The sequence below is a fragment of the Myotis myotis genome, unplaced genomic scaffold (genome assembly GCF_014108235.1).
Source record: "Myotis myotis isolate mMyoMyo1 unplaced genomic scaffold, mMyoMyo1.p scaffold_m19_p_1, whole genome shotgun sequence".
Lineage (NCBI taxonomy): Eukaryota > Metazoa > Chordata > Mammalia > Chiroptera > Vespertilionidae > Myotis > Myotis myotis.
This window is the reverse complement of record NW_023416313.1, coordinates 167,575,846-167,594,260: the sequence shown is the minus strand read 5'-3', so window position 1 is coordinate 167,594,260 and position 18,415 is coordinate 167,575,846. Positions and strand designations below refer to the sequence as shown.

General features: G+C 39.0%; 1 protein-coding gene across 6 annotated transcripts in view; it reads right to left on the bottom strand.

Moving 5' to 3' along the window:
* USP8 (ubiquitin specific peptidase 8) overlaps positions 1 to 18,415 on the bottom strand; it is a 69,127-nt gene that overhangs the window by 42,814 nt on the left and 7,898 nt on the right. For all 6 annotated transcript variants that reach the window (XR_004966335.1, XM_036301218.1, XM_036301224.1 and 3 more), the window contains exons 2-4: positions 8,530 to 8,698; positions 7,028 to 7,172; positions 832 to 917 (exon numbers count right to left, since the gene is read on the bottom strand). Coding sequence is in view for 5 of the 6 variants with exons in the window: in XM_036301218.1 (XP_036157111.1) it covers positions 832 to 917; positions 7,028 to 7,172; positions 8,530 to 8,633 (335 nt within the window). In the remaining variant the exon portion in view is untranslated. The remainder of the gene's footprint in view (positions 1 to 831; positions 918 to 7,027; positions 7,173 to 8,529; positions 8,699 to 18,415) is intronic.

Genomic DNA, 18,415 nt, shown 5'->3' with positions numbered 1-18,415 from the left:
AAAGGACCTAACTCCCCCCATACACACACAAAAAAAGAGGAGGTAAAGAAACATGATTATTATAATAGTATGATTAGAGAAAAACTAGGCCAACCCAAGGAAAAAAAAACAGTTAATAATGGCTAATTCAAAGATTAGGAGAAATGCTATTCTACATAATTGATTAACTAGCTAAAGGAGAAAGAGAATAGTGATGCTTAATGACATCAACCACCTTAACATATTCCAGACCCAAGATTGGTAATTTCTAGAAAGGATGAACGGAATATAGCAGTTTAGTTTTAAGTAAAGGCTATGATGTATATAACTATAATAGTTAACTGATCCAAGTACAAAAACCATTAAAGAAAAAATATTGAACTAAATAGTTCCCTTTTTATTTTGTTGTTTAAGGAATAACTAAAAATTGAAACATACTATTTTTAATTTCTAGTTATAAGTCTGGCAAGCCAATCATGGAAAATACTAGAATTAGATTAAAAAAACAACACATATATAACTTCTGAAACCAGGCAGATCAAAACTATAGTAAATACTTTATTCTCATCAGACCAGTGTCCAGTAGCACATCACAACATGGAGCAGAGGAATGATATTTTTCTGAAGAATCCTGTTAGAAACTTGGGGGAAAAATGAGACCTAAGCTCTAAACTACTATACTAATGCTTACCTTAATAAACTATCATTCTAAGCATTTAAAAAAACGTCAGTAAAGAATATTAATGGTAATACATGAACATAATGTAATGACATAGCAAACAAATTTAATTTTTGTGTTCTGTTAACACAGGACTTATTTTTAGGAATTAGATTTGAAAATAATGTCTATACCTGAGTTTAAGGCTTTCAGAAAGTCTTTCAGCTTCTTCAATAGCTTTTTTGATGTTTGCAGGTCCAAGCATTGAATGAACATAGTCCTAAAATTATAGGAAAACCATCCTATAGTGTTAGCATTAGGTACTATACACAGCTGTAATGCTAAAGACATTAAAATCATGGTACTTAAAACAGCAAAGTTTAGATGAAAACATTACTATGACTGAAGTATTTTTTTAAACTTTTAACCTACATGAATGCACAACTTATTCTCAAAATGTTTCAAAAGCATCTTATAGCATTAGTATAAAAAAAAACTCGAGTAGGTAACAGTTTTACTTATTTGTAAGGCACCTTTTAATAAGTACTATTTTTTTAATTTTATAAATAAATAACAAAAAAAACCCACAAAGCTTTCAAGGGCATAATATATCTTGCCATTATAAGGAGGTTTCCTAGTTTTATTTTTCTCTAGTCTCAGATGCAGTAAAACAAATTGTGTGTCAATCTACAGTATGGGATTTATTCTTTTGTTTTAAATTGAGATGTTTTGCTTCCATCTTTCTTTTCTATAGCTACCTGCCTTTCAATACTTTCGACATAAAACAAGTGTTATATTTAAGGAAACACTGAATAATGAAAAGTCAAATGACAGAAAATAAGTCATCAATAATATAATCTACCTTTAAAAAAAACACAAAATTGCCTTGGCCAGTACTACTCAAAGGTTAGAGGTCGGCCTGTGCCCCTAGGGGTCTTAGGTTCAAAAACCTAGTCAAGGGCATGTACCTGGGTGCCCGGTCTGCTCCCCGCCTCTGAGTTGGGGGTGCGTGTGGGAGGCAACCAGTCAATGTATCATTCTCATATCCATATTTCTCTCCCCCTCCCCTTATACTCTCTCTGAAAAGCAATGGGAAAAATATCCTCAGGTGAGGATTAACAAAAAACCCCCCACAAAAACACAAAATAGCCATGGCCTGTGTGCCTCAGTTGGAGCATCAACCCATTCGCCAAAAGGTGGCAGGTTTGATTACAGGTCAGGGCACATAACCAGGTTGTGGGCTCAATCCCAGGTCAGAGGAAACCTATCGGTGTTTCTCTCTCACATCAAATGTTTCTCTTTCTCTCTCCCCCTTCCTCCTTCTAAAACACACACACACACACACACACACACACACACACACACATTTCACACATTTTGGCACATAATTTACTAATAGGCACAATGAAGTTGTTTTTTAAAAAAATCACTTCACTAAAGAGGTCACTCCTTAGATCTTGCAATCAAAGATATTTTCAAATCAAAGTTAGTTTGACATGACAGTACTGCAGTTAGACTAGGCTAATTATTGGATCTAATTTGCCACAACTTGTCAGTATGACTACAAATAGAGCCTACTAGTATAGTTCATCACAAAGGACATAGTAATCAAATTTTAAAAAAGAAGCAAGGCCAGAAGGTCAAAAATATCCATCTCTGGCTCATGGAGAGACCCTCACCAAGAGCTTTGGGTAGAATAAATCTGTTGGTAACAGCTATCATATGTCTATCTAGCCCAAAAGTAGCTCAGGTTTTGGTTGAGTATATTCTTCTAGATTAAAGACTAAATAAATAAAGAGGGCCATTCACTATGTAATTTCAATAAAAGTATAGTTTGTTCAATACTCTATCACTTGAACATTACAGTGGAAACTATAATTACTTTAGTTACCACAATGTCCTGACAACTGATAGAATATTCACCCCCTCTCACTGAGGATGTGTAATTGATTTCAGAGAGAAAGGAAGGAACAGAAAGAGAAACAACTGTGAGAAACACAGATCAGCTGCCTCCCATACTCCATCCAGGGATGAACCCACAACCTAGGTATGTGCCCTGACTGGTAACTGAACCCACAAACTGGTGTACGGGACAACACTGCAACCAACTGAGCTACCCAGCCAGGGCTGATACAATACCTTTAAAAATATATATATATATATATTTTGATTTCAGAGAGGAAGGGAGAGGGACAGAGAGGGAGACAGAGATAAAAACATCAATGATGAAAGAGAATCATTGATCAGCTGCCTCCTGCATGCCCCCTACTGGGGATCAAGCCCACAACCTGGGCATGTGCCCTTGACCAGAATCAAACCCAGGACCTTTTAGTCCACAGGCTGACACTCTATCCACCGAGCCAAACTAGGTAGGGCACAATACTTTTCTAACAGAAAATAAAATCTGCCGAAACCGGTTTGGCTCAGTGGATAGAGCGTCGGCCTGCGGACTGAAAGGTCCCGGGTTCGATTCCGGTCAAGGGCATGTACCTGGGTTGCGGGCACTTCCCCAGTGGGGGATGTGCAGGAGGCGGCTGGTCGATGTTTCTCTCTCATCCATGTTTCTAACTATCTCTCTCCCTTCCTCTCTGTAAAAAATCAATAAAATATATTAAAAAAAAAAAAAAAGAAAATAAAATCTAATCATTACTGTAAGGTTTCTCCAATAAAAACAAAATACAAAGTAAAACAAAAAAATACTATGACTTGTTTTATTAATTTTTTAAATAGAAACTCATTAAGAAGCCAGTGTGTAAGCTCAACACAATTCTGTTTAAATGCTGAAAAAATTGTTTGTGTTTGGCTATGCCTATTACCAACTTTCAAAAGACACTCCCTTAATATCGGTGAGGTTTCCTTTCAATAATTCTCTCTCTGTACTGTTAATGAAGCACAGTTAAAATAAGCATAAATATTTTCAAATTTTCAACAGTACTGACAATTGGCAGAATTTTAATAACAACATCCAATTCTTATACAACTAAAAACATTTGCTTTTTAGGTTTACCAAGTAGAACTTTCCTATCCTTGAACATTCAGATTCAAGCAACTCTCATGATTTCACAAATAAAAAGGTTTACCAGTAATATTCAAGATTATCAAGAATGCCACAGATTTAAAAATATCATTCTAATATTATCTAGGCTTACTAATATTATTAAGACATATTTGCCTTACTCCCTTTTCAGATAACCCCGAAAAAATTCATATATTGATTTTTTTCAATGAGTAAGCAATCTATATATACAAAAGGCTGAGTGTCCATCAGTCCAACTGGTAGCTATGATGCGCACTGACCAGCAGGGGGCAAACGCTCGATGCAGGAGCTGCTATGATGCGCACTGGGATTTAAAAATAAACGGCACCAGGGACTTGGCGCCGAAAAACCAACACTCAGCTTCCCCCCACTGGGACATAGGCCCCAGAGCAACACCCCACCAAACCACAACCAATGCTGCCAAAGACCCCATGGTGCAAACTGCAGCCCACAGCCCAGCCTAGCCTGGAAACAGTGGCTGTGGGCACTGGGTAATGACGTCACGTAGCAACGCCTGGCTTCCTCTTCTTAGTGACTAGCATCCTTCAGCCCAGGAACATGATTTGCTTTATAGCCAGGTGCAAACATTTTACAGTTTAACCAAATGTTTTTTGAAGTGTTTTCCTGTGCCTCATCTCATTTGATCCTCACAGAAGTCCTGGGGTAGGTAGATAGGAGACTTGGTAGAATCCTATTTTCTTTTCATTAGCAAGACGCAAATAGCAATATTAAAATATTTCTTCTAATTAATTTCCTTTCAATGTGCATGAATCTGCACACCACGACACTAGAGTAAATGCAATGTGTCCTCTACTAGTGAGTTTGCTAAATTATCAAGTTTCATCTAAAATCTTACCTATTCCCTAGTATAAAATAAGAGTGAAAGACAAAGTTTCTGAAGACTGATGACATTACATTCTGTTCCTACTGGCTTTAAAAGGTAAAAACCAAAATTTAGTTAGTGTCCTGGCCAGTGTGGCTTGGTTGGTTGGAGTGTTGTCCCATGCATGGGTAGGTTGCGGGTTCAATTACTGGTCAGGGCACATACTTAGGTATGTGTGTTAGATCCCAAGTCAGGTCTCTCCCTACCTCCCTCGCTAAAATCAATTTTTTTAAAAATTTACTTAATAAATGTAACATTTCACATACTGAAGTATACTGGAGAGGTTGGGCTAAATAAAATAAAAGACAAACAGTTCTAAGACAGAAGCAGATGTGGTATCTTGGACAGAGCAAAGAAAATTAATCCTTATACTGACAACAAGAAACTGAACAACTGCAACATATGGAGTAACAGGGAGCTTTCTAACCTGAACAACTTCTGCCACTTTCAACTATACACTCCCTTTGGAAATGGAATAAATAGTCTGTGGAAAAGGAAAAAATCTCTTACCTATTATAATTTACTCCCAACCTTCTCAGGTTAAGGAAAAAAAAGGTAGCTACAAAGACACTCCCAATTTTGTCAAAGAAGGAAAGTAGTTACTAACTTAGAAAAACAAAGCAAAAAATTAAAAGTATATTAAAAAATTGACCCTACAACAATAGACAAAATAGCAAACACCAAAACTATCAGTTACCCAAATCTGCAAATTTTTCAAAAATAATTACTTTAGCAGACACTTTTACATTTCTTTTTAAGCAATTCCATTTTAAGAGAAACTAATAATCATCGAAGAGCATGCAAACACTTGCTTAAATTTGGGCAGGCCTCTGTCTCCATCTGCAGATAAATATGCCCAAGAATGTTCCAAGGACAGGACCAATCCAGCCATTTGTGGAGGATGAACCTTAAATGCAAGGGGCCACCATTTCAAAGGTAGATGTAAAATCCCACAACTATTATTAGTATAACCTTACTGGTAAGAAGAAATACGAGCAATGATTTAACGTCATTAAATAAAACAATGATGCTATCCCTTAACCCAGCGGTCACCAACCTTTCAGACCTCACAGACTACCAGTGGTCTGCGGTAATATGTAATTCATATAAGGCTATTAAAAAAGAAATTTTTTTAACTTCTATAATTTTAATGAGGCAAAGGAAATTCCACCACCAGTGAATAAAATAAAAATCTCAATATTAATTCAAGAATAGCTTCTTTGCCCTGGCCTGTGTTGCTCAGTGGTTAGTGTCAACCTGCGCACCAAAGGGTCTCAGGGCTCCATTCCCGTCAAAGACCAATACCTTGGTTTTGAGTTCGCTCCCTGCCCCCAGTTGGGGCATATGCTGGAGGCAACTAGTAGATGTGTCTCTCATGCCCATGTCTGTCTGTCTGTCTGTCTCTCCCCTCCCCCTCACTTTCTCCCTTTCTACTCTCTCTGAAAAAGCAATGGAAAAAAATATCCTCAGGTGAGGATTAACAAAAAAAAATTTTTTTTTCTTAAGGAATGGCTTCTCCACCACTTAAGATCTATAGGCAGTATTTTGATACTATTTATTGTCTGGTAGCAAGATTGTTCCTAAGTAAAGGTGGAACCACCAACATAAAATTCTTCCTATTTCTTTCACCTAGTCTTCATGATCTTTTATTGCCTGTTGCTGGTGTAGCTGAAATGCAACCATTTTCCTTAGCAACACTTATCTAGTCATCAGTTCTCTTTTTTCATTTACACTTCCCCTCTCTTCCCATGGCTTCAGCAAAGTGGAAGAAAGGCACCTGCTCAAAGGATTAAAAGCAAAATAATAATATACAAAAATGGAAACAATGAGCATTAATTTTTCAAACAGATCTTTAATATGGCGACAATGTGATATATTAAAAACTGTCACATTAAAACAAATGACTAAACCTTGAATCTTGAGAAAGTACAATCTCCTCATATTTTTCTTATTTAATGCATGAGTAAATGGAATATTCTATTTGACCTGGCAATGATGTATCATAACAGAAAACTGACTATGTTTCTATATGTTGCTATAAATTTGTACTAGTCCAAGGCTAAGAATGCATCTATAGCCCGGCTGGTGTGGCTCAGCGGTTGAGCGTCAATCCATGAACCAAGAGGTCAGGGCACATGTCCCAGTTGTGGGCTTGATAGCCAGTAGGAGGTGTGCAGGAGGCAGCAGATCAATGATGTTTCTCTCTCATTGATGTTTCTATCTCTCTATCCCTCTCCCTCTCTCTCTAAAAATCAATAAAAACATATTTAAAAAAAGAATGTGTGTATAGTGTGTGTATCCACGTTTGCAAATAAAATGAAATCTTCAGTTTGCTTTTCTATCTTCATAAGAGTTTGAACTTGATGCTACATAATGTTATCTACTTTTCAACATAGTTAAAACTTTTAGAGAAGATAAGTCCATTGTGCAAAAATAACTTAGCAAATAAAAATGCAGAAACAAAAGGTACCTGCTGTTGCTTGAAATCAGGCCTGTTTTTGATAAGATTATAAACAGTCACGAATTTCATGTATAGTACGTAGGCCTTTTCCTCATCACGATCTAACCTGCTTTCTTCTGCTGTCTTGAAGATCTTCTGGGCACTCTGTACATAACTTAAAATTAGAGAAAAAAATAAAACACTTGACATCTGGGGGGGGGGGGAGGTCATGCATAAAGCCCACAGAGAACCTCGATAAAATATATTTCATAATTTATTTCAGAATTGACACAAAGTTAGATGCAAGTTTGGATGCAATCTGAAAATTTCCCTTATGCTACAAGTAAATACTTCAGTTTCATAAGAGTTGTTTATATGCCACAAACTCTTCAAAATGCTTTGAGTCCAGTTTTAAAAGATTTGCTACAACAGATAATCCTGAGACAAGTGGTCCTCAGGCAGCCACATAATAGCCATACTCTATAATTAAAGAACATACCATTTGTATTGAATTAGGGGAGCTAAAATCTTTTAATGTTAAAACAAATATTTTCCATTCTACTCACTCCTTTCTAACCATTATGTAAAATCTCCCCCACTTGAAAATCCAAGAAATTAGGGAAAGAAAAGAGGACACAAGCCTGATCTTTTTATTTGATTAAGATTTTCTACAAAATGGCTGAACTACACTCTGATTCATTGGTCCTGGAAGAAAAGAGACTTAAAGTCCAAAAATATGTCATCTTAAAATTTTACTTCAGTAAAATAATTTGAGGATTCTGTGTCATTAATTCCTAAGACATTTTCCTTGTTTGATGGTCTTTAGAAAGCAAATTAATAAAATAGGCATTTCTGCAAGAGAATTTCATTCACTTAGGACTAAAGTTTTGGCAACCAAGTTATAGTGCCAATGCCTATATATAATATGCTTTACCAATACTTATTTATATAAAGCAGTGAATCTTGTTTTCTGTATTTTTCAAACTGTGTTCCAAGATTGAGACATGGACTAATGATGAAGATGGTCAGCCCAAGGAACTAGACCACCACATGGACTAATGATGAAGATGGTCAGGCCAAGAAACTAGACCACCACACAATTATTTAAGACCAAAGATGGTCCTGTACAAGGACCATTTCAGTCAGTATGTATGCTGTCCCTCACATGGCAGAGGTAAATCAAACCAAAGACAGTAAGGAGATTCTCTATAAACGTTCAGGAATGAGCAATGTCCATTTGGGATCATAAAAATAAACTGAGGCACCACCCAATTTATCTCTAGCCATGGAACACGTATTTTTCCCTAATCTCTAAAATCTGTTTACCTAAGTCTAGTATATGGCTGGCTAGATGCGCCTTTCTTTTTTTTTTAAATTGATTTTTTTTTTGAGGGAGAGGGAGAGATGGGGAGATAGAGAGATGATGCCATTGTTTAAATAAACTTTAAATTTACTCACGTAACACATGTAAGAACATGGACTTGAACTAAAAATTAATATATGACTCAGTCAAACTAACAATGGATACATACGTCTTAGTGCTTATTTTCTCTGGTTTAACTTCTGTCTTCTTATTGAGGTCTTTTAGTGAAGAACTGAGGTAGAGTTCTTTAGGATCTGAAGCCACGGAAGGCATGATGAATAAACCTTACTTTTCCACTTTTACAATGGATGGTGTACTTCAGTAAAACTAGTTCTTTTCTGAAACAAAATGAACACAAATGATTCCACTAGTTTTCCTCATTAACAACAAAACAAGTGAGCAGTTTAAAAAATAAAACAGCTAACCTGTATTCTTTGCTAACAGTTGATTTTAAATTATCTTGAATATATCTATTTTAGGAGTTCATGATATACAGGGTATTAATAAACAATTAAAATTTTCATTAACTAATTACTGTTTGTATCATTTTACCTTAAGTATTAGGAATCTTTCCTGTCAAAGGAACTAACAGAATAATAAAAGCTTTTATATTTTTCTTGATAAATCTGCATGAATGTATCGATCAAAAATAGGAAGCTTAATTTAGAAATACAGGGTATCCCCAAAAATGTATATACATTTTTAACAGCTGATAGCTTAATTTTGAAAATGAAATGTATTCTAACACTGTCTTTATAATTATACAAACTGTGTGAATACATTTTTTGGGACACCTATATTTCTCTTTCTCATTGGTATCTATAATAATAAAAGTATAATGTGCTAATTAGACCTGAAGTCCTTACGGACGACCTTCTGGACAAAGCTGGGCCTGCAAGGGAAGCCCAGGTCCCGGGTGCCAGAGGGAAGCCAGTGCTGGCAGCTGGGGGAAGGAAGGCATACTCTTTTTTTATTTTTAAATTAAATCTTTATTGTTCAGATTATTACATTTGTTCCTCTTTTTCCCCCCCATAACTCCCCTCCTTCCAGTTCCTACCCCACCCTCCACCCTCACACCCCACCCACTGTCCTCATCCATAGGTGCACGATTTTTGTCCAGTCTCTTCCCGCATCTCCCACACCCCTTTCCCCCCCAAGAATAGTCAGTCCATTCCCTTTCTATGTCCCTGATTCTATTATAATCACCAGTTCTTTCTGTTCATCAGATTATTTATTCACTTGATTCTTAGATTCCCTTTTTTTTTCTTAATTAAATCTTTATTGTTCAGATTATTACATATGTTCCTCTTTTTTCCCCCATAACTCCCCTCCTCCCAGTTCCCGCCCTACCATCCGCCCTCACTCCCCACCCACTGTCCTCATCCATAGGTGCACGATTTTTGTCCAGTCTCTTCCCGCATCTCCCACACCCCTTTCCCCCCCAAGAATAGTCAGTTCATTCCCTTTCTATGTCCCTGATTCTATTATGATCACCAGATTATTTATTCACTTGATTCTTAGATTCACTTGTTGATAGATGCATGTTTGTTGTTCATAATTTGTATCTTTACCTTTTTCTTCTTCTTCCTCTTTTTAAATGATACCTTTCAGCATTTCATATAATACTGGTTTGGTGGTGATGAACTCCTTTAGCTTTTCCTTATCTGTGAAGCTCTTTATCTGACCTTCAATTCTGAATGATAGCTTTGCTGGATAAAGTAATCTTGGTTGTAGGTTCTTGGCATTCATCACTTTGAATATTTCTTGCCACTCCCTTCTGGCCTGCAAAGTGTCTGTTGAGAAATCAGCTGACAGTCGTATGGGTATTCCCTTGTAGGTAACTGACTGTCTTTTCTCTTGCTGCTTTTAAGATTCTCTCTTTGTCTTTTGCTCTTGGCATTTTAATTATGATGTGTCTTGGTGTGATCCTCTTTGGATTCCTTTTGTTTGGGGTTCTCTGCGCTTCCTGGAGTTGTAAGTCTATTTCTTTCACCAGGAAGGGGAAGTTTTCTGTCATTATTTCTTCAAATAGGTTTTCAATATCTTGCTCTCTCTCATCTTCTGGCACCCCTATAATTCTGATGTTGGTACGCTTGAAGCTGTCCCAGAGGCTCCTTACACTATCTTCGTATTTTCGGATTCTTTTTTCATTTTGCTTTTCCAGTTGGGTGTTTTTTGCTTCTTCGCATTTCGAATCTTTGACTTGATTCTTGCGCTCCTCTGGTCTGCTGTTGGGAGTCTGTATAATATTCTTTATTTCAGTCTGTGTATGCTTAATTTCTAGTTGGTTCTTTATCACAACATTGAGGGTCTCATTAGATTTCTTGTAGATCTCAATGAGTTCATCGGCGGCTTCTAGACAGTTCTTGAGAGACCTTAAAAGTGTGGTTCTGAACTTAATATCCTCCACTGACAGTTTTGTCCTGTTTCTTTGTCTCCGCATTTTTTATGCTTTCTTGGTGCACCCCCTAGTGGTCTTTGTGCGCAGTCTTGTTGTAGTTAAGCCTTGACTGCTGTAGTTAATACTAGGGGGATTTGACCTCCAGGCCAACTGGCTGTGAGAATCAGCTGTGTCTCAAGAAGGCCTACTCTTACACGAATTTCGTACATTGGGCCTCTAGTCTATTTATAAAAGGAAACAAGTGAGGAGGGCGGGGGACAGGCAGGCAAGGCCACTTTATATGGAGCTAAGGACACATGAACATGTTTCTGGCAGAATATACCTAAGTACTTTGGTTTACTCTGCAAAGCTCATTGATGTTTCATGACATTCTTCATTTCCTCATTTGCTTTGGTAAATTATGACTAGGAAGATGGAGGAGATTGTAAACAAAATAAAAACAATAGGCTAGGTATATACCAATTAAGTGGTGTGTGTATGTACATGTGCAGGGATGCATGTAGATGGGGCAGATCAGGGGAGCACACCAAATGGGGAGTCTTGGCAAGATCGTGTCACCAAATGAAAACTTCAGTAACCCAATTAAATGTATGCAAGATCTTTAGCTGTGAGGAACTAATTACAAGTTGAATAAATAACAACTTTAATACATTTACTTATTTATTTTTAAAATATAGTCTTTATTGATTTCAGAGAGGAAGGGAGAGATAGAACATCAATGATGAGAGAGAATCATTGATCGGCTACCTCCTGCATGCCCTCTACTGGAGATCGAGCCTGCAACCCAGGCATGTGCCCTTGGACGGAATTGAACCCGGGACCCTTTAGTTCACAGGCCAACAGTCTATCCACTGAGCCAAACTGGATAGGGCAACATTAAAACATTATGACTTTTTAAAAAAATATTTTATTGACTTTTTACAGAGAGGAAGGGAGAGGGATAGAGAGTTAGAAACATCAATGAGAGAGAAACACCGATCAGCCGCCTCCTGCACACCTCCCACTAGGGATGTGCCTGCAACCAAGGTACATGCCCTCAACCGGAATCGAACCTGGGACCCTTCAGTCAGCAGGCCGACGCTCCATCCACTGAGCCAAACCAGTCAGGGCACGACTTTTTTTTTTTTTTTTAACCACTTATTTCCACTGTTTTAATGCTCTTCATTCTATCAGTTCACTATTATTAGATGAATGGACATCAATGAACATCTAATTCTAAAAAGCTGAGTAAAGCACAACAGTAGGGAGAAACAGCTTCTGTTCACCTACGTGAAACTCCAAAAGCAGCCCAATCTACTTTGATTCTAGTCACATTTACATTAAATAGTAATATTTTCTGATTTCTTGATACTCATCCCTTCTAACCCTGTGCCATTAATCCACTGATTTAGCAAACCTAGCTATATCTTTCTCTAAAGTCACATTTTTATGATTCTCTATTTTTTCCATTTAAATTTGCTCTATGTATCTACAAACACTTTTAAGCAAACACTTTAATTAGTAGCATCAGATCTATGAATTTAAAAACAATGAGCTCAGCACCATCCCGCTCGCCAGCTGGCCCCATCCCCACTGCGGGTCACCTTCCTCTGTGGGGCAACCAGTGGGGCGATTGGGGGGCCGCTGCAGGCACCCGCCTTGGCGGGCCTGGGGCCACAAGGCTGGGGGCAGCTCCTGTGTTGAGCATCCTGGTGGTTAGTGCGCATCACAGTGACTGGTTGTTCCACCAGTTGTTCTGCTGTTCGGTTGATTTGCATATTAGGCTTTTATTACATAGGATTATATAGGATGGTCCCTGACCTCCCATGATGAACAGTTTAGCCAGAGAACATACCCTACCTTCCCACACACACCATTTCCTCACCTCCTGCCTATCCTCCTAATGCTGAATACAAAAAGAATACATGCAAAACTGGTGGGGCTCACTGGTTGAGTATTGACCTATGCACCAGGAGGTTGTGGGTTCAATTCCTGGTCAGGGCACATGTCCAGGTTGTGGACTCGATCCCCACCAGGAGGTGTGTAGGAGGCAGCCGATTGATGATGTCTCTTCCTCTCCTTTCCTCTCTCAAAATGAATAAAAACATATTTTGAAAAATGAATAGACACTTTAAAATAAAATGGAATACATATTACATGACACCATTTGTATAAAGCATAAAAACAAACTACCTTGAACAGTATATTGTTCATATAAATGAGGTAAACCTATAAAGAAAAACAGGAAATGATAATCAAATTCTACTTCTGAGAAGGCAGAAGATATAATCAGAGGCATACACAAGGAATATCAGCAGTATCAGGAAGATTTTATTTCTCAAGTTGGGTGGTACATTGACAGGTGATCATTTTATTATCATGCTTTATAGCATATAAAAGAATTATGTGATGTACTTAACATCCTATATAATAAAGAGGTAATATGCAAATTGATCATCACTCCAACACATAAGATGGCAGCCCCCATGTGGACACAAGATGGCCAGCAGGGGAGGGCAGTTGGGGGGGACCAGACCTGCAGGGGAGGGCAGTTGTGGGTGATCGGCCCTGCAGGGGAGGGCAGTTAGGAGCAATCGGACTGGCAGGGGAGCAGTTAGGCGTTGATCGGGCTGGCAGGGGAGTGGTTAGGGGTTGATCAGGCTGGCAGGCAGAAGCGGTTAGGGGCAATCAGGCAGGCAGGCAGGCAGGCAGGCGAGTGGTTGGGAGCCAGCAGTCTTGGATTGTGAGAGGGATGTCTGATTGCCCGTTTAGTGGGATCGGGCCTAAACAGGCAGCCGGACATCCTCCAGAGGTCTCAGACTGGAGAGGGTGCAGGCTGGGCTGAGGGACTCCCCCCACCCCATGCACGAATTTCGTGCACCAGGCCTCTAGTATTTTATAAAAAAATTTTAAAGAAAAGTTATGAGCATAACAATGCAAGTATGAATAAAAATATGCAACTGTATATAAACATTGATGTTTCTCTCTAAAAATCAATAAAAATATATTTTTAAAAAATGTTATAGGTGAAACAAACACAAAATATGTGTTTGTTAAATACTGATTTAAGAAAATATTTGGAATATTGGAAGAGCCTAATATACACACACACACACACACACACACACACAAACACACACACACAATCACACTCACACAATGAGTGGCCAGATTATTATGACCACCTGATGTTTGTTGGCAAATTAGCTATAATTTCGCGCTGAAGTTGCTAGAGGCCAGACCATTATAAATAGGGAAGCAGGTTGTTTACCACAACACCAGAAGTGATTTTTTTCTGAAGATATGGGTAAACAACGTGATTTAACAACCTTTGAACGTGGGATATATTTGAACATGAGTGGCCAGATTATTATGACCATCTGACATTTGTAGGCAAATTAGCCGTACACACTGCATCGTATGGGATATGGAAACCGAAGGCCTATTCTGTCTGCAGTTACCAAGATAAAATGTCTCCAATTCGCACAGGAATACAAGGATTGGAAGTCGAGCATTGGAAAAAAATCATGTGGTCCGATGAATCACGTTTCCACTTGCATCATGCAGATGGCAGAGTGAGAATTTGGCGGAAACAGCATGAAAGCATGCACCCCATATGCATGAGTACAACCCTTCAAGCTGGTGGGGGCAGTGTTATGGTTTGGGGCACGTTTTCCTGGCATGATTTTAGCCCTTTAATTCATGTGGAACAACGTCTGAATAGCACAACATACCTAAGTATCGTTGCTGATCAAGTTCATCCTGTCATGTTGATGGGGTATTCCAATGAAGATGGCTTCTTCCAACAAGACAATGCGCCATGCCACGGTGCTCGTATTGTGCAGGAGTGGTTTCAAGAACATGAGGGAGACTTTACCTTGCTTAGGTGGCCCCCACAATCACCAGATCTCAATCCAATTGAGCATTTGTGGGACAAAGTCAAAAGAGCCATCAGGCAGCCACAACCATCAAATCTCACAGAACTGGACAGTGCTATTCATCAGGCATGGTGTCAGATTCCTCACATCACCTTTCAACATCTCGTGGAGTCAATGACAAGAAGAATCGCACAGTATTGAAGGCAAATGGTGGCCCAACGAAGTACTGATGGGGTGGTCATAATAATCTGGCCACTCATGTTCAAATATATCCCATGTTTCAAGGCTGTTAAATCACGTTGTTTACCCATATCTTCAGAAAAAAATCACTTCTACTGTTGTGGTAAACAACCTGCTTCCCTATTTATAATGGTCTGGCCCTCTAGCAACTTCAGCGCGAAATTATAGCTAATTTGCCAACAAACATCAGGTGGTCATAATAATCTGGCCACTCAGAGTGTGTGTGTGTGTGTGTGTGTGTGTGTGTGTGTGTGTGTAAAACCTTGTGGAGTACAGCTTCTGTACAGGGGTGTGAGTGGAAGCAAGAGCACGAACACTGAGGAATGAAGAAATGGAAGTAGGTTGTAGATAACTTTTTAAAAATTGGCAAAAAAAAGAGAGAATGATGGAATTGGATGGAATGGTATTTTAAAACATGATTTCTGAAACATAAGAAGTAGCAGTTGAGGAATAATACTTTTGACTAAGAGAAAGAAAGATCAAGAAACTACTAGCTTTTTATCTTGGCTGGTTTGGCTCAGTGGATAGAGTCAGCCCAAGGACTGAAGGGTCCCATGCTCAATTCTGGTCAAGGGCATGTACCTTGGTTGCAGGCTTCATCCCTGGCTCTGGTCGGGGCAGGAGCAGGAGGCAACCAATTGATGTGTCTCTCTCACATTGATGTTTCTCTCTCTTTGTCTCTCCCTCTCCCTTCCATTCTCTCTAAAAATCAATGGACAAATATCCTTGGGTGAGGATTAAAAAAAAAACAACTAACTTTTCAGGAAGGTGCTCAAGGAAACATGAGGTCTTAGTGGTACCATAACAGACATCACTGTGGCAGAGGGCAGGGGACATTGGAGCTTAACTATTAATGAGGTCCAGAAGACAGTAAGAAGAGACCAGTAACAAGAGTTATCCCTGACTTTTTTGCTCCCAACTAGCTCAGCTTACTCAACCACAGAAGGCAACATTTGCTCCCCTGACACAGGCCATCTCTTGAAATGTAATTCCCAAAAGCAACAATCATTTTTTTATTAGTGACATTACTAAGTGTACTAAGATAAAAACTAAAGCCAGAGTTAAGCAGAGTAACCAAGTATCAGTCTGATAGTATCTTTTTTCCAATTCCATTCTCTATCTGGGTCATAACTACTACTGCTCTAACCACAGAATGCACCGGTATGTTCAAAAAGTCAGATAGAGCCCTGGCCAATGTGGCTCAGTTGGGTGAAGCATCATCACTATATTGAAAGGTTGTGGGTTTGATCCCTGGTCGGGGCACATAAGGGAGGTAGCGATTGATGTCTCTCTCGCCCTTTCCCTCTCTCTAAAATCAATAAGCATATCCTCAGGTGAGGATTAAAAAAAAAAAAAAGTCGGGTGGAGTCTATTGATCATGACAATTAGGCTTCCTGGCTAGGAAAAGAAAGCTATTGATTTGAACCTTCTAAAATGAAGGTCTAAAATATGTTCTCAGTTGAATCTGTTTCTCATGATTACCTTTAAAGTTTGGATCTTTAAAAGACAAAGAATATTAAAACTATCTATGCTACCTAGGCAACTTAAAATCATAAAACATTAGCTATTTCAAAGTTAAATAAAATACATATTACATGGCACCATTTGTATAAAGTTTAAAAACAAACTACATTGAACAGTATTTTGCTGTATTTTATCATTCACAGATATTCTGCTGTGTTTTTAGGAACTCAAAGATCAGATGTGATCTGCTTCCTCACAAAGTTTAAAAAACCAATGTGACAGAAAATTGTAAGCAATGGTAATACAATATAGTATGATGTCAAACTATAAAGAGATACAAGTAATGTACAATGGGAAAATTAAGAAGAAAGATTAAGTATGGCTAAGTAAGTGGGATCCTGGGAGGCATCATGGAAAGAGATAACACTTATGTGAATCTTGGTGGGAGAAGATTTTTGACAGAGATTAAGAACAGTATGAGGAAAAGTAAAAAAAAGTAAAGAACATCTTTAGGAACTAGTGAGTACAGAGAATGAACAAGAATCTAAACTAAACCTAAAAAAAATAGTCTAGGAACAGAAAATGGAAGGCCTTGAATGTCACAATAAAGCATTTATTATTTTATTTTCTAAAAGTAACAGAGCCATAGCAGGGTTCTAACAATTGAGTTATGTGATCCAAATTGACAACAGTACAAAGGCTTTAAAAGACTGGGAAAAGGAACACTCTGGTTACCTATCAGAATGATCTTAAGGAAAGATGATGAAGGTCAGAACTAGGGCAACAGAGATGGAATAAAGGAGGCAGATACAACAGACACTGCAAAGGTAGAATGACAGGAACTGCAAAGGTAGAATGACAAGACTTGGCAAATGACTAGACACATGAGGCAAAGTACAGGAATAGGATTATGATGACATCTAAGTTTTTAGTGAGGGTTTCTATGAGAAAGATTGCACTTTTTAAAAGTTACCTTTTCTGTCCTTATTTGATTCTTGAGAACAGCTGAAATAAGTAGTCACCAAAGAACTACATTTGTTTCTACTTTCATTCATAAAATTAAATATATGTGTGTGTGTGTGTATCTATATATATATACACACACATACATATATACATACACACACACACATATATATGTATGTATATAAAAAAGCCAAGTGACCGGAATGCTGGAACCACTGGTTGCTATGATGCCCACTGCTGCCGGCCAACCGCCCACTGCCCCTTCCTCCGGCCAACCCCCTCCCCCCCCCTGCACCGCCACCTCCCCTGATCGAGGGCAGGCCTGGCCGGCCAACCTCCCCTCCCTGCACCAGATTGGCTCCCATGGGGGGGGGGGGGGGCGGTGGCCACCAGGACCCTACCCGTGCACTAATTTGTGCACCGGGCCTCTAGTCTATATATATACTAGTAAAAGCCTAAACCACCATTTGAACAGTAGCTATGACGTGCACTGACACACAGGCATGGAAACATGAAACAGACTGATGAATCTCAAAAGGGAAGAGGAGAGGAGGGAGAAGAGATTAACCAAAGATCTTATATGCATACTAGAAGCCCGGTGCACAGATTCATCCACTGGTGGGGTCCCTCAGCCTGGCCTGTAGGGATTGGGTCGAAACTGGCAGTCCGACATCCCCCGAGGGGTCCCGGATTTCAAGAGGACCTCTAGTATAAGGTATATTGTCAAATAAGATGCCTGGTGTTGCCCCGGGTGGGTGGGTCAGTTAGTTGGAACATCGTCCCATTTACCAAAAAGGTTGTAGGTTCTATTCCCAGTCAGGGCACATACCTAGGTTGTGGGTTCAACCCGCTGGCCAGGGTACATATGGGAGGCAACTGATCGATGTTTCTCTCTCACATTAATGTTTCTCTCTAAAATCAGTAAAAACATATCCTTCGGTGAGGATTTTTTTAAAAAAAGGTGATTGGTATTAAAAAATACAGCATAGCCCTGGCCAGTGTGCTCAGTGGGTTAGAGCACTGGCCTGTGCCCTGAGGGTCCTGGGTTTGATTCCAGTCAAGGGCACATGCCCAGATTGCGGGCTCAATCCCCAGTGTGGAGCATGTAGGAGGCAGCTGATCAATGA